At 35.3% G+C, this 18842-nt stretch overlaps 1 protein-coding gene across 1 annotated transcript in view; it reads right to left on the bottom strand.

Annotated features, from left to right (window-relative positions):
* CFTR (CF transmembrane conductance regulator) overlaps nucleotides 1-18842 on the bottom strand; it is a 145472-nt gene that overhangs the window by 41122 nt on the left and 85508 nt on the right. The window contains exons 17-22 of the mRNA XM_004602252.2: nucleotides 15596-15633; nucleotides 14896-15146; nucleotides 12139-12218; nucleotides 6674-6824; nucleotides 5364-5591; nucleotides 2340-2440 (exon numbers count right to left, since the gene is read on the bottom strand). Of these exons, the coding sequence (XP_004602309.2) occupies nucleotides 2340-2440; nucleotides 5364-5591; nucleotides 6674-6824; nucleotides 12139-12218; nucleotides 14896-15146; nucleotides 15596-15633 (849 nt within the window). The remainder of the gene's footprint in view (nucleotides 1-2339; nucleotides 2441-5363; nucleotides 5592-6673; nucleotides 6825-12138; nucleotides 12219-14895; nucleotides 15147-15595; nucleotides 15634-18842) is intronic.

Here is an 18842-nt window from a genome sequence, read left to right as displayed (position 1 = left end):
GCTGTCCAACACGCTTATCACATCCTCCTTCATCCTCCATGTGCTCTTAGCCACTAACCACTCTGACCTTCCATAAAAATTCTAAACTAGTTCTTCATTATGAAATTTTAAAATTTTTCATGCCAAGTATTTATTTCTGTTCCTAATTTTTCATTAGCATAATTCACTGTCACTGTCATCTCGTTGCTCATCAATTTGCTCAAGCGAGCACCAGTAATGTCTCCACTGTGAGACTTGTTGTTACTGTTTTTGGCATATCAAATATGCCACATTAGCTTGCCAGGCTCTGCCAAGTGGACGAGATACTCTAGGTAGCTTGCCAGGATCTCTGAGAGGGGCGGAGGAATCGAACCCAGGTCGGCCACGTGCAAGGCAAACTCCCTATCCACTGTGCTATCGCTCCAGCCCCATTAACATACTGATTCATTTTCATTAAATTGCCATTTTATATGTCAAAAATATTAGATAAATGCAAGTAAAATGTCCAGTGTCCTGGAAGACATTTAACTATAACTTTTATGAACACCTAGAAGTGTCAAGTTGGTATTTGTAGAAAGTTTGAATAAAAACTTTAATGCAGGTACAATATTTATTTACTGTTTGGATAATTTTCACAGAAACAGAAACATTTTTAAGTGTGTGTATAAACCCATCCCCCAAATCATACAAGCTAAACGGTAAGATGAATGGAACCACTAAAGATTTCATCAAAGTCAGAAAAAAATGTACAAAATAGAGAAACATTTCAACAAATCATATTAAAGTTAAATTATATTGCAAACAATTATTAAATACTGTGATAAAAATAAAATGGACATTATTGGTTCCTCTAAAGCTTTTCCTTTCATTATGTTTGTTCTGACAGGAGTTGATTATATAAATTTCACAGCTAAATGTATGTGCGCAGCATCAAAGAATAGGAAAAAACAATTAAAAAATTTAAATCTGTGCTACAGACTCATTCTCAACTTGGGTTTCTAGACAGTAATGGATGACTGATTTTAAATAAAGTATTCTGGAGATAATAATAATGCCACTGATGAAGTTATTCAGACCAACTATACAGTCTAATTGAAAATTATAGACTTCTATTTAAAATAGAGACAGAATTTTTTCTTGTTTCCTTTTAGCTCTCACTCTTGTTGCTATGGCGTTTTTGCCCTGACATAAGGCTAATTCAGTTATATTACTACAGACTCTGCATTCTAGAGAAATAAGACAAGAAAATCAAAACCAAAATGTGATTTTGGTACACACAAATAAAATATCCAAATGTGTAGGAAAAATGGTCATATAAAACAAGGATAATGATAAATATTCTGGGAATAAGATACAAGCTATCACCTAAGACTTGCAATTTTAAAAATAAGAAAAGACAATTATGTAAAAGGTAATACTAACAAATTTTAATAACTTTAAATAGTAAAGAATTTCTTAAACAAGCCACCAAGGGCACAAACATAAAAAGGAAACAATAACTTTAGCTTCATTAAAATTAAATGCGGGGGCTGGAGTGATAACACGATGGGTAGGGCATTTGACTTGCACGCAGCCGACCCGGGTTCGATTCCCAGCATCCCATATGGTCCCCTGAGCACCACCAGGGGGTAATTCCTGAGTGCAGAGCTAGGAGTAACCGCTGAGCATCGCTGGGTGTGACCCAAAAAAGAGGGGGGGAAGGAAAATTAAATGCGTATTCCCATTAAAAAAAAAAGCTCTCTTAAGACAGGTCATTAACTTGAGTACCATATTTGAAAAGTATTGAATTAAAAATTAAAATAAAATCATAAACTTCTGCAAATCAATTATGGAAAAAGAGTCACTTAAAAATGAACAACTGGCATGATCAAATAACTTAAAAAGAATTGCAATTATCAAGTAAATATGCATTCAACTGTCCCTTCTCCATTAGCAATTACTTATCAGATTTCATAAATTTAGAAATTTGACTATATTAAATGTTGCTGAAGTTAGGGGCTATTGAGAATCTTTGCACTCCTTGAATTATAATATAAATTGCTAGCACTGATTTGATGACTATTTGGCACCATCTAATAAAGTTGGACCTCAGTGAATTCTGTAATGCAATAGTAGTAAACATATCTATTCACTCTAGAAAAGTCCTGTGCAAGGAAACTGTGCACTATATCTGGATAGCTATTTCTATGAATGAAAGAGGAGTTGTATGTTCTATGAAACACATATGCCTTTCAGTTTATCTGTAATATTTTTAGTTCTTAGGTCGCAGATTGGATATACAGTTGTATCTATGCTATTACCCCATACTTTGGTTTGTCTGATATTTTATAATTAAGGTTAAATAAAAAATCATTACTTACCAAGCTATCCACATCTATGCTGGAATTGACAGCCCACTGCAATGTATTCATAATATTCATGGCTAAAGTTAGTACAATACCAATTTGTCCTTGTCCTTCACCTATAGATGGGAGGGGGCATTAAAAAAAAAAAACTTTACTTTTTTCCTTTTATAAACCAGTCCATTTTATTTCAATTTTGTACCAGTATAAACAATTTTCTACCTCAGTTCACAGACATTAATACCACTAAAAATAATGCCCTGAACATATAAGTGCCAACTAATGTTTGTAAAGAAGAGTGATGGGATATTTGAAAAGAGGTAGCCCTCATTTCAAAAAATTCTTTTGATATTCAATGAGGCTGTTGGTGTGGTGTTGTGTATGGATGGGCCTTTTAACAAGCAAAATGAAGTCAGGGAAAAGTGTATTGAACTGTATTCATAGATAACAGATCGGTTTTTTGTCTTTGCAACAGAATCTTCTCCGCTGCTGGAACTAAAGTGAACTTAGAATTTCATGAAAAAGCCAGAATGCGAGGATCTGCCATTTAGAGAGAAGGAATATCTAATTTTATGTTTTGAAAAATGACTTGCCTATGCAGAAGTTTTTTATTAGAGTAAATGGTTTTTCGAGGCTGAATGGAATCATTAATTATAATTTATAAATATTCATTATTTATAATCACAAATTTTATAATAGAATGCTTTTAAATCAAATTATTATAAATTTAGGCTATTAAGCCTTGAGTTAGGTGGACTTGCATCTCTAATGCATGGTAAAATTGTTATAGGATGATAAAACTGAAAGAAAACATCAACTATTACTAATTGAAATGTTTTGCTCCCAAAATTTCTCTAAATTAAAGAATAACTATCTTTAATTGACAAAATGAATGTTCTGTTGAGGATGGATACACGTCTTCCCACCAAGATTGCTTCTGCAGAGTCATTCCTCATTGCCCCCACTGAGAGGACAATGAATGTAAGGAATTTACTATCTTCACAGCAGCCTCATAGATTGCAGTTAAGAATCCCTCAGTCAAAATGTGTCTATGTTTTGTTCTCCATAGGACTTTGCAACTAATCAGACAGGCTGCTGCCAATTCTCGGGCTTGAATGCAGTGACCACATAAATTCATTGTGGTAGAGCCTTAATATAGCATGAAAAGCAGTCTGTCAGGAGAGAAATGAATGAAGCAGTCACACAAGGAAGACACAGAGCAGCATATGGCCGCAAAAGGTAATCAAGGGGAATAGTGTGGAGTGTCATCTCCTGCTCCTACAGCCTATTTCTTAAACTGTGGTGCAAGACTCACATAGGATCATGTAACTGAATGTGGGGGGAGGGTTCTGAAAACTTTGGCAACAGTAAAAGCCTTCTACAGGTGTAAAACCTCAAAATCAATTCAAGATCAACCATGTAACGAATTGAGGTGTCACTGTTGCTATTGGAAGGAGTTGAAGCACCCACAGAGTTGAAGGCCTCCCTTTGCGCATAATTCTGTATTCCCAAGCATAAAAATTCCTTAGACTTGGTATTTGCTCAGAACCTCTATCACACATAAATCATCCTTCAGTATTTTTTATTGTTCAGTTATTCAACTATTTTGATTATAGGGCATTTTTGCCTGTGTGTGTGTGTGTGTGTGTGTGTGTGTGTGCCTGTGTGTGTCTGTGTGACTGTGTGTGTATTGATTTGGAGGCCATACCAGGTGATGCTTGGGGGCTATTTATGGTTTGACAGTCAGAAATTAGTCCTGGTGGGGTGCTCCTGGGCCATATTGGCACAGGGGATCAAACCAGGGTCAGCCATGTGCAAAGTCAGTGCCCTACCTTCTGTACTATCTCTCCAGGTCCTACTTCCCCCACCCACCCCTCTCCATTTTACTATCATTATTATTATTATTTCTTTTTTGGGGTCACACCTGGTGATGCACAGGGGTTACTCCTGGCTCATGCACTCAGGAATTTCTCCTGGCAGTGCTCAGGGGGACCATGTGGGATGCTGGGATTCGAACCCGGGTCGGCCGCGTGCAAGGCAAGTGCCCTACCCGCTGTGCTATCGCTCCAGGCCCCTCCCCAATTTTACTTATAATCTGATATTATGTGTTCCCTCAAAAGATCCTAAAACTCAAGACCTTTGCATTAAAAAAATGTGGCCCTTGAACTAGAGCAATAATACAGCAGATAGGGCATTTGCCCTGCACAGTGACAACCTGTGTCCAGTTCCTGGCATCCTTGTGGTCCTGTGATCCATCGATCCACACCAGGAGTGATCGCTGAGTACAGAGCCAGGAGTAAGCCTTGAGCACCACTGGGTATAACCCAAAAATGGAAAAAAGAAAAACAGAGAACAAATAAAGTAAAAAAAAAATTATCAGGGGCTGGAGCAATAGCACAGCGGGTAGGGCATTTGCCTTGCAAGCGGCCTACCCGGGTTCAATTCCCAGCATCCCATATGGTCTCCCAAGCACCACCAGGAGTAATTCCTGAGTGCATGAGCCAGGAGTAATCCCTGTGCATCGCTGCGTGTGAACCCCCCCAAAAAATATTCTCTCTCTATATATGGCCCTTTGATAGTTATTTCACATATGTACAAGTTTTCAGTTATACAAAATTTGGATAAATTTACCTAGGAGGGGATTGTGTGTGTGTGAAAAGTATGTATAAACATGAAAGTCCCCCCCCCGCTTCTTATTCATATAGCTTCATTAAAGAGATTATTTTTTGAGGCCAGAATCCTCTACAGAGTCAGAGTCCAGACTTATTTTTCTTTCCAATCATAGATTTGCCATCTGATTTTCTGCTTAGATTTTCAACTAAAAAGCAGAGATACACTATGTATATCAATCCTAATTCAAAGAAATTATCCAGTAACAACGTATTGCAAGAATACATGTTGGTTAACAACAAAGCATTAAATTTGATTAATACGCTCCAACAAATCAAATTGAAGATGCTAATGTAAAAGTTTTACCTTGTAAGAATATAATATACTGACATTTTAAATGAAATGCTTCATTAAATAGTGTGTTTATAGTACCTGTTGTTAAAATGGAAATGAAGGTAACGGCAATGAAGAAGAGGACAAAAATAATTTCTATCCTCATTTGGAACCAGCGCAAAGTTGATAGGTACAAAAACCAGTTGGCTGTATGTAAGTTTAGCGCTTTATGGAACAGAGTTTCAAAGTAAGGCTGTCGCCCAAAAGCACGAAGTGTCCACAGTCCTTTTAAGCTTGTAACAAGATGAGTGAAAATTGGAGTTCTGCCTGTGAAACAGTCACACAGAAATAGTACAAGTCACGTAAGTATATAGTACAAATTTATACAACCACAGACCTCAGAGACTAGCTTAAAAGAATTATTATATAGCAAATGCTATTGGATAAAGGGATTTTTCATTCTTTTCACATATTTAAATACATGTAATTTGCATCTTCTTTATAAATTTACTCCTTTTTCACTTGACTTCTCCAGAGAGAAACTTACTACAAAATCATTGACATCATTTATAGTATGTCTTGGCTAACACTGTGCATTATTTTTCTGGCTAATCCTGTGCTAATCCCTGATGAGAGAAGATGTTTTTCTTTTACGACAAGTTCCTCAATTAAATTTATGTGACTTAGTTTGGTTCATAGCCTTCAATGCATAAACATACTGCAAACTGAACCCCTGGAAATGGGCCTCTATTAAACCGGTTACTAAAAAATATGCTCCCCAAACATATTCAAGAAGCACTTAGGGGCATGCAAAATGGTAGACCCCAAGAGAGAAAACAAGGGTTTCTTAAAACAAAACAAAGGGAAGGATTATGTTTCACATTATTTGGGCATCTAGGTCAAACTTCAATAATAATAGCACCATCATTTTATAACTTAATTTTCATGTTACGAATACTCTGAGCCTAGGAGATACGACAGTAGGTAAGGCACATACATGCATTGCACTCAGGCAACCACTTTGATCCTAGCACCACATATGGTCCCCTGAGCATTGCCAGGATTGCTTCCTGAGTGCAGAGTCAGGGTAAGACTTGAGCACATCGGATGCGGCTCCCCAAAACAAAAACATAAAAAAGATTTAAAGAAGAATATTTTATACACCAAGACTCATAAGAGTCTATACACTTACAGGGACAGGGCATGTCACATGACCATTAACTAAGAAAAGCTATGTATGCTTTGTAACTTAATTTCCTTTTATAGGCATTTTTTTTTTAGGTCATTGCTATATAACACGAGTTTAAGAGCAGGAAAAAATGTACTGGAGGAGAAGATTAACACTTCAGAATCACAAATTGTTCTGGTGGATTATTTCCCAGGCAAGCCTTGCGCATTTAATGTCATACCTTCAGACTCTAGTTGTTTGAGCTGCTGTGAGGTGTGGAGGAAGTAGGCTCTCAATAAAATAAAAGCAGCTATCACTGGCACTGTTGCTAGGAAGATGTAGGGTTGTAAAACCGAGACCACTGTCACAGCTCCGATCACAATTAAAACCAACTGTAGGGATCAAACAAAGCACGTTGGTGAGTGGCTGTGGGTCAACAATGCCTTTCTAAATGATTTCTCCACATTTATGCAATTCTCATAAGAGAAATGTATCTTCATACAGGGAAGGTAGCCACATCAAAATACATTTTCATAGGCTCTAGGAATATTTCAAACATTGTTTAAAATCACTTGAAGTTTTGAAAATATGATGATCTTGAATCTTAAAATAATCTCAATCCCCCTACACCTTCAAGTGTAGTATAATACACTTTAAATAAATTAATTTAAAATGTAACATGTTTTTAAAATATTTTTTCTTGTTTGGCCTTATTTTAACACAAACTTTTTTATTTTGAGGTCATTTCAGTGTGCGTGAGTGTAAAATTTGAGGATGTAGGCAATTCGTGAAAATTTGACATTTCATTTAGGATCTTTTGAGTAAAAGTGGTGCAATTTAAATGTGTACTTGATTACTGAATCAAACTACTTAACTTCTCTAAACCTAAAGATTGAAAAACTAAATGCACCCCTATTCCTTTTCATTGTCAGTCAAAGCTGACAAATAAAATTTGTCTTGTTCACCAAAAACACTGAAGCCCCGATGGAATAGCAGAAACAAGCCAATTACATAGCTGTTAGATGTTCCTCAGGATCACGTTGAGGGAATAAATTATTTCTACATGACTCTAAATTCAAATATTGTAAAAGGAAAATAAATGAACAATTCTGCTACATTAGCCCATTATAACTAAATCAGCTGTCAGTAATAGAATTAAAATAATATATTTTGACTTATTTTTTGTTTTGGGACCATGCCTAGTGGTGCTCAGGACTTATCCCTGGTTCTGCACTCAGGGGTCACTCCTGGTGGGGTTTGAGGGACTGTGCATGGTGCCAAGGAATGAACCTGGGTCAACAGCATACGAGGTCTCTGGCCCTTAAAATAAAAAAAATTAAAATAATTTAAAAAATTATTATAAATAGCATCCAAAAATGGTTAAATCTACATATCGGTGACCCAGGTATCCAACAATTTCCATGTATGTTTTACAAGAGAGAGGGGAACACAATATAATTTAATAGAAACAGGGGTAGGGTAAAGTTAAAATATTCGGTGAGTGGGATTGGGATGCTATTTCCATTTTAAACCTCAAATTTCAATTATACTTTTCTAGGGGAAAATACCTCTAAGTATTTAATCATCAAACGCAACACCAGCTCCTTATTCATTCAACAAATGCCCACACAAACCTGCAGTATGGCAGGCAGGATACTCTAATCAAAAGACTTCCCTGTTCCATTCTTGCCTTATAGATGCAACCAACATGAGAATATAGCCACAAATGCCTTAATTACAACTAAACAATTAACATCAAACTATAGTTTTTTTAAGCTAAGTCATTTATGCCAAATAAATGAAATGTTTGGTAGGGGAAAAAAGAGAAGAAATTAAGCTCTAGGAGATAATTTAGGGAATCAGACTTAATTTAAATGAGCCATTAATCACATTAAATATCAGTGTTTCTGAAATATCAGTGCTACTGCATTGCTAGGAAGAAACCATTTAGTTTGTCAGGATTTACATTGCTGTTGACATATGTAAAATGGCAGTGTCCATTGGAGAATCAACCACGTCATTCAAATTTGGTCATGCTGGGTTCTATCACTGAATAGGGGAAAGCAATCTTTTGTAAAAAATAAAATGATTGCTGATATAAAATAAGGAATGAAACTTGTAGGAATGAAACTATAACTATGCCATGATGGAACAGGTACAACAGAGAAGTAAGTCAACTGATCAATGGATCAGAGAAGAATAGAGAAAAAGGGTGGGCACGGGTTTGTAAGTGGTGAGACATTCACAAAATAACATCCAGAACAGAGTTTAGACAACCAAACAAAAACAATAAGTTAAAAGTAAATCTAACTCTTGGGTAAGTTTGTCCCATTTGCTTCAGAAGATGCAAAGATTATATCTTTAGTAGAACTTAAACATATAGCAGTGCATCAGAATCTAATAATTTAACAGTATGTGCAAAGTTTTGGGCAGGTTTTTTTTAATCTGTTTTTAAGTTCAGACTATATCTGGTGGTACTGTGCCTCTCCTTGAGAAGCTTATCCCTAAGGTACAGGCCTGACAGTTTGATGTTAAGGCTCAGTGGTGTTTGAGGACACCAGAATATATGTGGTGATAATGGGAGTGGAGAAGGTGCTGGGGAGGGCTGGGGCATGTAGGGAGAAGTTTGAACTTAGGACCTTGCACCTGCTAGGCATGTCCAGACCAAGATAGCTCCCTGACCCTGTCTTGTTTATAACTCAGAATGGATTATAGACAAATAATTTGAGAATACTTCAGTTTATTGAGGGGACAAAAAATAAATAGAGGAACTAATGAAAATATAAACACTGATTTTTATCCTCATTCATTCTTCCCCAGATCCTAAGCTTCTCTTAGGAAAATAAAATGTCAACAGAATAGCAAAACGTGTACAGCAACTTTCACCAGGATCCTAGGAGTGAGATGAATATTCACCCATCAAACATCTCTAAAGAGTTCCTGACACTGAATCCATAGAGAGATGCCTGTAAAATGGGAGCAGACCCTAAAAATTAAGAGGCACTCTGAACCAGTAAGTAGGTAGATAGCTAGATATATACATAGATAGACTGATAAATAAATGTTTTTTTAGAACCAAGCAATGAAAATTCAGATTTGAATTTTAATTCAAAGATAATAGTGAGTACTGGGAACTTTTTAAGGAGGTGATTAATAGAATAGAGGGAAAGAAATTGATATAGAAATGAAAATAGCAGAACTCAATGGGTATCATATATAAAGTCAAGAGAGAGGAATGCAAAGTAGCTAACATTGAGTCTGAGAATAGAAGACTTTGAAATAGGTAGGCTTTTGCTTCTGAAAAGAAAATATTCAGTCAGAAGAGGTATGCAAGGTTACAGTTATTCTCTATGTGGTTTTAGGGTAAGACTCACCCTAGAGTCTACTTCCAAGTGCACACATTTAGAACCATCAGATTTATCTGCCCCATTTTCAAGACCAGAAAAATGAGATCCTAAAAAATTTCTTATTCAAGATATATCTTCATAATAGAAGCCGTATCTTTGATTTTCATTTAACTATGTTTCAACCCAGAAGGCATATTTTCCAGAACACTGTCAAATGTTAATGCACTGTAGCACTGTCATCTCATTTTTCAGCAATTTGCTCGAGCATTCAGCAGTAACGTCTCCACTGTGAGACTTGTAGTTACTGTTGTTTTTTTTGTTTTTTTTTTTTTTTTTTTTGCATATTGAATACGCCACAGGTAGCTTGCCAGGCTCTGCTGTGGGATGGGATACTCTCAGTAGCTTTCAGGGCTCTCTGGGAGGGACAGAGGAATCAAACCCAGGTCAGCCGCATGCAAGGTAAATGCCCTATTCACTGTGCTATCGCTCCAGTAAATAAATAGAGTAAGTAGAAGCTAAGAATTTTTTTTTAAATTTGAAGCACAGTGATTTACAGTACTGTTAATGACAAGATTTCATGAATACAATGTTCTAGCACCACACCTACCACCAGACATTCTCCTCCTCTCAGAGTAAATTTTTTATAAAAGAAAACTTATATATTTGCCCACTTTTGTGCAGTAGATCTGCTTCTAATATCTGAGCAGAATATTTAATTAATGTGATCATACATATAACAAGAGGAGCCCATAATTTAAAGAACCTCTATAATGAATCTTTAACAAAATTAAAGTTGATCAGTTTTTTACTGCATACTCATTTTAATTTTCCCATTATACTTCACTGTGAGACTCTCTTATAAATAAAATAGGGAAATTAAAATAAAAGGGCTCTGCCCAATCAGCTGTGAAGCAACAAATAAAGAACCTCAATTTTAGTTGAGCAAAAATTATATTTGCCATCATATACATCAAGAGGGTTAATTTAGAAAATTAATATTAAAACATTAACTTTTTCAAAGGATTTAAAAAGTGAGCCTTAAGCTGACCAAGAAGATACATGGTAGATTATAAAACGAGACAGGAAAAATCAAGTGATAATATTTATGAATTCTTTTGCAATCGTGTCAAGAAGTCCATGTTCCAGTTCATATCTGATTTGATATCATATTAACACCACTCATTTACCCTGCTAGAATGAGGAACAAATGAGCAGCAGCCTTAGAAGACACAGGAAATACTTCTTCTAATAATGAACTCAAGGCATGAAAGAATTTCAGTAGCTACCGCAGAGTTATATCCCTAAACAGGGCAGCCAAAGGAAATAGAAAATGCTAAAGTTCACTTGGAACAGGCTAACGTGTTTTGTTTTGCCAATCGTTTCAGATGAAGTAAACTGACGATCTGGTTTTTCTGCACCTGCAAATGTCAGTTGTGTGTACACATAAAATGGGGTAGCCCGTTTACGTGTTCTAAGTTCTCTAAAATAAAATATTACTGGAAGGTGATGAGAAAAGGGATGAAAAAGAATGACGCATTCTAAGATAGGTAGCATCCTCTCGAAACTGTCTTTCCAAAGCAATAATTGAAACTCTGGCATTTGCTTTCTGGAGATCCACCTAAGTCACCCAGGAAGTTGTTTTCAAATTTGGCCCAAGAGGCAAGGTCATTAATTTCTCACACTCCTTAAAGCCTGTCATTTATGGAGTCCTAATGCAGTATCCCCTCTACCCTTCCCTTTCCTCCTCCCTTCTCAGTCCTATCGAATCACCACCTTGTGGAGACACAAGCTCATAAACAGGCTGCCTTGGAGACCTCTTCAGATGTGGCACTCAGGGACAGCCCTCACTTTCTTGACTTTTCATTTATCCAATCCCCACTCTTGGGAACATATCTCTAATACCTGCCCCTGAATGACGGTCCTTATTGTGAGGTTGCAGGTTCTCTGTATCAGTGCACATGAAGAAGACTTGTTTGCACCATAGCACACCGATAATGGATCTTAATTTTAACATGAGTCCTCTGGGGGTATGTGGATTTCCACTACATAGTGGCACTAATGCCATACTTCATGACCAGTGATCTGTAAGATGGTAGTCTGTTACTTCTCTCAATTGACCTTCCTGTACCCTGTTACTATATGCTTTTGCAAACTGACCTTGGGTTTGCTTATAGAAGATTGTTCTGACTTACCACTAAATTTAGTTCCATTTTTAAGAGTTTTATTAACAAATTTTTTATGAAACTCTTAAAATACATAGACTTCAACTCTCAATCAGCTAAAAAATAGACGAAATTTTACTTTTTTAATTATTAAAAACATGACAAGTGCAAAGATCCTTCGTATTATTTTTACAAACCTGAATGAAGTCAAATATGGTAAGAGGCAGAAGATCATCCAAAATTGCTATATCTTTGGAGAATCTATTAAGAATCCCACCTATAATATAAAAGAAGGTAAATTCTTTGAAAAATAGTAACCTTAAAAAAATGTAAAATATCAAATGTTAACTTGAATAACATCAGAAGTATTTAGAATGCAAATAAGACTAGAATGCATAGGATCAGATATAGACAGAAAAGTTCAGTGTTGTGTAAAGATTCTAAGTAACTGTAGTCAAGTTATCAGTGCTCACTTTAAAATCTTTATAAAATGCAAGTTCCTGTGAGATTCAGGTAAAAGCAATGTTGCTAATCAAGTTCATACTACAAATAAGGTCAGGAACAAGCACTCAGACTCCAACCTTAGACCAACAGGTCTGAGTTCAAATACAGCTTACTGGATATTCTGTCATTATTTTCTTGTCTCTGTTCCATAATGTAAGGTCTATTTCAGACTTCTTTACATCTTTGACACAACTCTGGAGTAGTGACTCAATGCCTATCTGCCCACGAGAAGGATTTCCTTTATTACATTCTTTCTTTGTACCATCTTCTTTGGTTATATAAGCTTTTGCCTATATTCCAAACTCCTGATCCACATTTATAAGTCTGGTCATTCTTTTCCTTTAAGAAAAAAGTAAAGTGCTATATGGTGTGTCTCTATCTATAAGGCCCAAGGCTAGGCACTGAAATAACAGGTGAATGAACTATATTCATTGTCCCTGAGGAATTCATTGTTTAGGAGAAAGTGAAACATATAATTAGATAAAATATAACATAATTCAACACAAGTTAGGTGATATGGAATCTTATCATTCAACCTCTATTAACGGAGAGTAAAGTCCAAAATTCTTAGTTTAATATTTAATGCCTTCCATACATTGACCTTAAGTCATCAAGCTAGTACAAGTTTCTTTGATGCAGTCAGTTCAGTCAAATTGATCTGCTTTTCACATGCACCCTACTTTCTCCCATCTTCCTGCTTTTTCTATGTGGCTATTTCTGCTTAACAAAAGCTTTTCAGTCATTTCTGCTTGTCTAATCTATCCCCTTCCTGATCTGACCTGAGGGCTTCTTTGCAAAGAAGCACCAATGTGTGCAAAACCTGGAATTACTTCCTTCCACTTCTGAACATACATAGTTTCCTTAATATATTCCATCAGCACCTTTGTGTGACAATAAATTTATCTATGTCATACTCATAGTTGCTTGTTTGTGTATCTTATCTCTTTTTAATGACTAAAAATTTCTAGAAATAAGTAGGATCTTGTCATGTCTATTTTGTATCACTCATAACCTTCAGCAAAAAAAACTGTAAGCATGAAACTACTCACATATTTATTGAAAGAAGTCGCCATCTCTTACTCTCTCTAACAATATGTTCTTTAGCACATATGATTAAATATGCTTATATATTTTACCAAAATTAAGCTAATGTTAAGAGAAAAATTCTTTATGAAACTTATACTATTTAGAACATGAAACTTCACTTGGTAAAAAAAATCATTCGTGAGTTTTATTATACTTCATATGTCTAAATAGGCATTCAGTCTTTCACCCATTCAGCATATTTTACTGAGCACTTATTTATGATTACAAGAGGGTTATGAGGTCTTCTAGGTCTAACATCAAGCTTATTCACCTTTTTATATTCACCCTATCTGAATGCAAACAGAGTAATTGCTTGATAAATTGAAATAGGAATAAAATAGGGGAACTTTTTTGACCTTGGGTTCTTAAATATGAATAGACCTAATGGAATTGATAAGTTTCAAAGCATTTTTTAACCTGTTATTAGTTTTTGGTTTCTTCACTACCCATACTTTTTTTGACTTTATTTTTTATTGTGGCTTATTTTTTATTGTGTTTTTTTGTTTTTCTTATGTATTAACTTTAAATACTTATGTTGAATAAATTATAAGCTTATTACAAATAGGTCATAATCAGTAAGTTATAACAAGCTATAAGTGTTTAAAACATATAATGTAATAATTTTATGCACACATTATAAAAATATTTTCAATGAGTTAACATATACATCAACTCAAATTTACTCTTTTTTAGTGAGAAATTTCAAGTGTCACTCAGAAAATTTCAATTACACAACACATTCTTATCAATTATATTCACTCTATACCTTAGATGCCTAGTCCTTATTCATCTTTTATCAACTAAAATTTTATACTTCCCTAATGGCCTCTACTTATCATCAAAAAATTAAAAATAATTATATAATATATTTGGGACAACACTAGCCTCCCCTAAACAAGCAAAAAAAAAACTAGAATGAATATATATGATTATCTTAGAAGAGTTCCCCAAAACTATTTTATTTCATCAAAAGTCTATGTCACTAATAGACTTTCATATTTTTCTTAATCACTTTGAATCTTCTCTTTTAAGTAAGCCTATGGACCAAAACAAACATATCCTGGTAAGGGACTAGAACAAATATCTGAACAGAGAAGAAAATCTGACCCAGAAGGGTCTGCTCTAGCTGCTACAATGGCATCAGCATAACATTCTAATGAGCCAACTATTCCAATTAGCCAATAAAGAAAGAGAAGAAGTTAAACATACAATGAACTGTAATGTGCAAGAGATGCGCTAGTGAGTTGTGACGAGATTCCACAAAAACAATAGGCAAAAGTCCTCACAACTACCAGAAAGCCAGCTAAACCCGTGGGTCCTGGTGATGTTGGCCAGGGCTCTCCTTTAGTATCAGTAGTCAGTACCTGCTTTCAGTGCGTTGAGGGTTGACATAGGTGCATGAAGAACAGAATGCAGCATTTTGTGGTGTAATATTTTTGACACTGTGATCAGAGTGTGTACCAGTGGCAGACCTCTGAAAATCCCCAGAGCAAGCAAAGTGTCAGCGACTCCCACATAAATGTAAATAATATAAAATTTGCTGGTGTCAGTGATGATCACGGCATAGGTGCTATTTGAAATCTCAGTACTATTCCCTTTGTCTGGAGTAGGATTCCTGCAAAAAATAAAATAAAAATTGTCATTCTGTAACCAAAGTTATTAAATTTTCAATCCATGAAATCAGAACTGAATCTGGGTCTTCAGAAACATGGTATATTTTATCAACCGAGCTTATGTCTTTCACGACAACCATCAGCATAGCAATTAGGTTTCTGTACCTTTGAAGCAGAACAAATATGTCTTTATTAAATTCTTAAAATATTAGGTATGGAATGTTGTTTTAAGTATTATCACATTGTAGGGAAACTAAACATATTTAGTTCTTTAGAAATTGATAAGGCTGCAGGAACCATGATGCTCACAATTTTAAATAAAAATATTTTGACTTTCCTCTATTATAAAACTCTGGAGGAACTGAAGCATAGCAGATATTACAATATTTAATGAGACTCAGATAACCAATACAAACAAAATAAAACCCACAACAGGAGTTGGAATACTCACGGTTCAAATAGCCAGAGCACCACCAGAGACAGAGCCACCTGAAATGGAACAAACCCAGATGATCTGTTTCAACATCTTACTTTTCCACCTATGTCCATCTCTAACTCTACTATGGCTAGCATCCCCTGTTTCCCTAAGTACATTAGCTGTAATATTTGTTCTAGGAACTACTATTTGCTATTAGAACATATTAAACTAATGGAATCCGTTACCCATACTGACTTAACTGCTCTTATTTCTCAATGAACCCTGGAAGTATGTGATCTTCATTCAAACAACATTTATCCTATGATTTGCATAGAAGTTTGCATAGTTAAAATTATAGTTAATACTTTAAACTTTAAAACATTTCTTACAAAAATACTAATCTCTTCCTGGTAGCAGGTAACTTATCTGAATACTTAATATCAATAATGTCATTTATTGTGTAAAGATTACAAGGGGATAATATCTGTGACCAGTGATTGAAAAGAAAAAATTAATATTTATGTAAAATCAGTTAAAGTTTTCAGCAGTGAAAGGTTACAGTTTTTGAATATATTACATTCTTGTTAAACTATATATCAATGGTACTTAAATTATCTTGGGCATTCTCAAAGTGCAGACATACTGCTGAGGGACAAGTGTCCTATACTATAGAAGAAGAAAAAACTTTTTAAAACAAATGTGCTTTCTGTAATTTCTTTGATATTTAAATGATCTATATGTTATACTATTTCAATTTAAAATTCTATTTTTCTAGACCCTGTAGAACAGTAATCCTTTGTTGATACAACAATGCCTGTAATATAACAAATGGAACAATAACCAGTTTATGAAAATGGTGGTCAGTGTGATATTAAATAATATTATTTCCAATTTCTTGTAGAGGAGACCACTTATGCACAGAAGTTTTGGAGCCTCTATTTCAAACTGCTCTTATTAACTAGAACAAAAACATTTCTAAGGTCTCAGGACTAGAGCGATAGCACAGCAGGTAGGGCTTGCAAGCAGCTGACCCGGGTTCGATTCCCAGCATCCTATATGGTCCGCCAAGCACCGCCAGGAGTGATTCCCGAGTGCAGAACCAGGAGTGATCCCTTTGTATCACTGGGTGTGACCCAAAGAGCAATCAAAAAGAATTTCTAAGGTCTAACATATCATATCTAACAAAAATATTTTGGATATACAACAACAACTGAATAAACATGTTCTAACATCTCATTTCCAAGCATTTTGAAATTATATTGTTCATGCAGTTTATAATAGTGTGCACTAGGTAATTAAAAAGGAAAAGCAGAGAGATACTTATTTTTCAATTTTTTAAGTATTCTAAATCCCATTCAATACCATATAGAAAATAGTATGGTTTGGATCATCACTTTCCAATAGAAAATTCACAATAATAGAAATATTCTTTTTCTATACTTCTACATACTACATGTGACACTGTATACACAGCACATAGAATCATATCTGAAATATGGTAGAAGCTTAATTTGTTGATGAGGAGATAGTTGAATGAATGACAGGTGATAAAAGTAAAGTAACAACTTGGTATAAATTCATGTACATATTTTTAGAGTTCACAGGGCAAATAATGTCCTAAAATATAGATCCATGAGTATATAGAATATCAGAGTGGGAGACTAATACCCAAGAACTGTAGAAATAAGTACCAGGAGGTTGACCCCATGGCTTCGAGGCTGGCCTCACGTTCCGGGGAAAGGGCAACTCAGAGAAGCGATCACCAACTACATTGTAGTCGAAGGCCATGTGGGGGAAGGGAGTTGCGGGCTGAATGAGGGCTAGAGACTGAGCACAGCGGCCACTCAACACCTCTATTGCAAACCACAACAGCTAATTAGAGAGAGAGAACAGAAGGGAATGCCCTGCCACAGTGGCAGGGTGGGTTGGGGGGGAGATGGGATTGGGGAGGGTGGGAGGGACACTGGGTTTACGGGTGGTGGAGAATGGGCACTGGTGAAGGAATGGGTTTCCGAACTTTGTATGAGGGAAGTATAAGCACAAAAGTGTATAAATCTGTAACTGTACCCTCACGGTGATTCTCTAATTAAAAATAAATAAATTATTAAAAAAAATAAAATTTGTATTCTTTCTATTACCTGATGAGGAGAAGGATAATTTTAGTTTTGCTCCTTCCTCTAATTGTACTTTATTATAAAACAGTATCTGGCATCAAGCAATGGTAGATTAAAGAAATGATGCAATTTATTTACTTTTTAATTGGATACTGGCTGATATTTGTTATTCTTTTTCATATTTGGTTATTATTCTTATAGTTCAGAAGATATAATTATGTAAAACTTTCCCTTTATATGATATTGGTATGTCTTTATCCTTCTTAAAATGTGTTACTACTGGGAAACTTATTGTGTGTTTGTATATGTGAGTTTGTATTTTATTAGCAGTATTAAATTCACAGCCAAATTGAAGGAACAATATAGAGGTTCTCTATATACTGCTCCTTCTTCTCATGGATTGTCTCTGTAATTATCAACATAACTCAACAGAATGGCACATTTTAAAATAAAGATTAACTTATATTGACAAAAAAAATATAGATCCATGAAATAAAACTGCCTTAGAGGCATCAGTAACAATCAGCAACCATAATATTATTATGGGAGTGTATTATGGGCTCATTTTACTGATTAAGTAAAACCACCTTAATATTTCTCACTAATAAAGAGAAAGGAAGCTATTTTTTGAATTGATACAGAAGTTATGTGACAGATAAATATTACAAAATAAAAGCACTAAACATGAGTTTTTATACTCATTACAAACCCTTTGGTTCTGGTAAAAAAGAATAAACCAAGAAACTGTTATCTAAAAAGCCCCATTACTTCACACCCCCAGTGAAGTCAGTGATATACAGTCATAGAGAAGTACTGGAAAGCCCAACATTAGTCAGAGAGATTTCATAGCCTATACCCGTGGTACTGATATCTAAGAATTTACAGAAGAAATGGATTTATATTGGGGAAAATGGTACATGGAAACAGTGTAGGGAAAATGCATTAGGGAAAATGGTATTAGGGAATAAGCTTGGGGGAGGGCGATGGGAGGAAAACTGAAGACATTGGTGGTGGGCAATGTACACTGGTGAAGGATGGGTGACGGAACATGGTATGACTGAAACCCAACCAGCTTTGTAACTCTATCTCACGGAGATTCAATAAATTTTTTTTTTGCTTTTTTGGGTCATACCTGGTGATGCACAGGGGTCACTTCTGGCTTTGCA

The sequence above is a fragment of the Sorex araneus genome, chromosome 1 (genome assembly GCF_027595985.1).
Source record: "Sorex araneus isolate mSorAra2 chromosome 1, mSorAra2.pri, whole genome shotgun sequence".
Classification (NCBI taxonomy): Eukaryota; Metazoa; Chordata; class Mammalia; order Eulipotyphla; family Soricidae; genus Sorex; species Sorex araneus.
The sequence above is the reverse complement of the archived record's forward strand: the minus strand, read 5'-3'. Positions and strand labels throughout refer to the sequence as shown.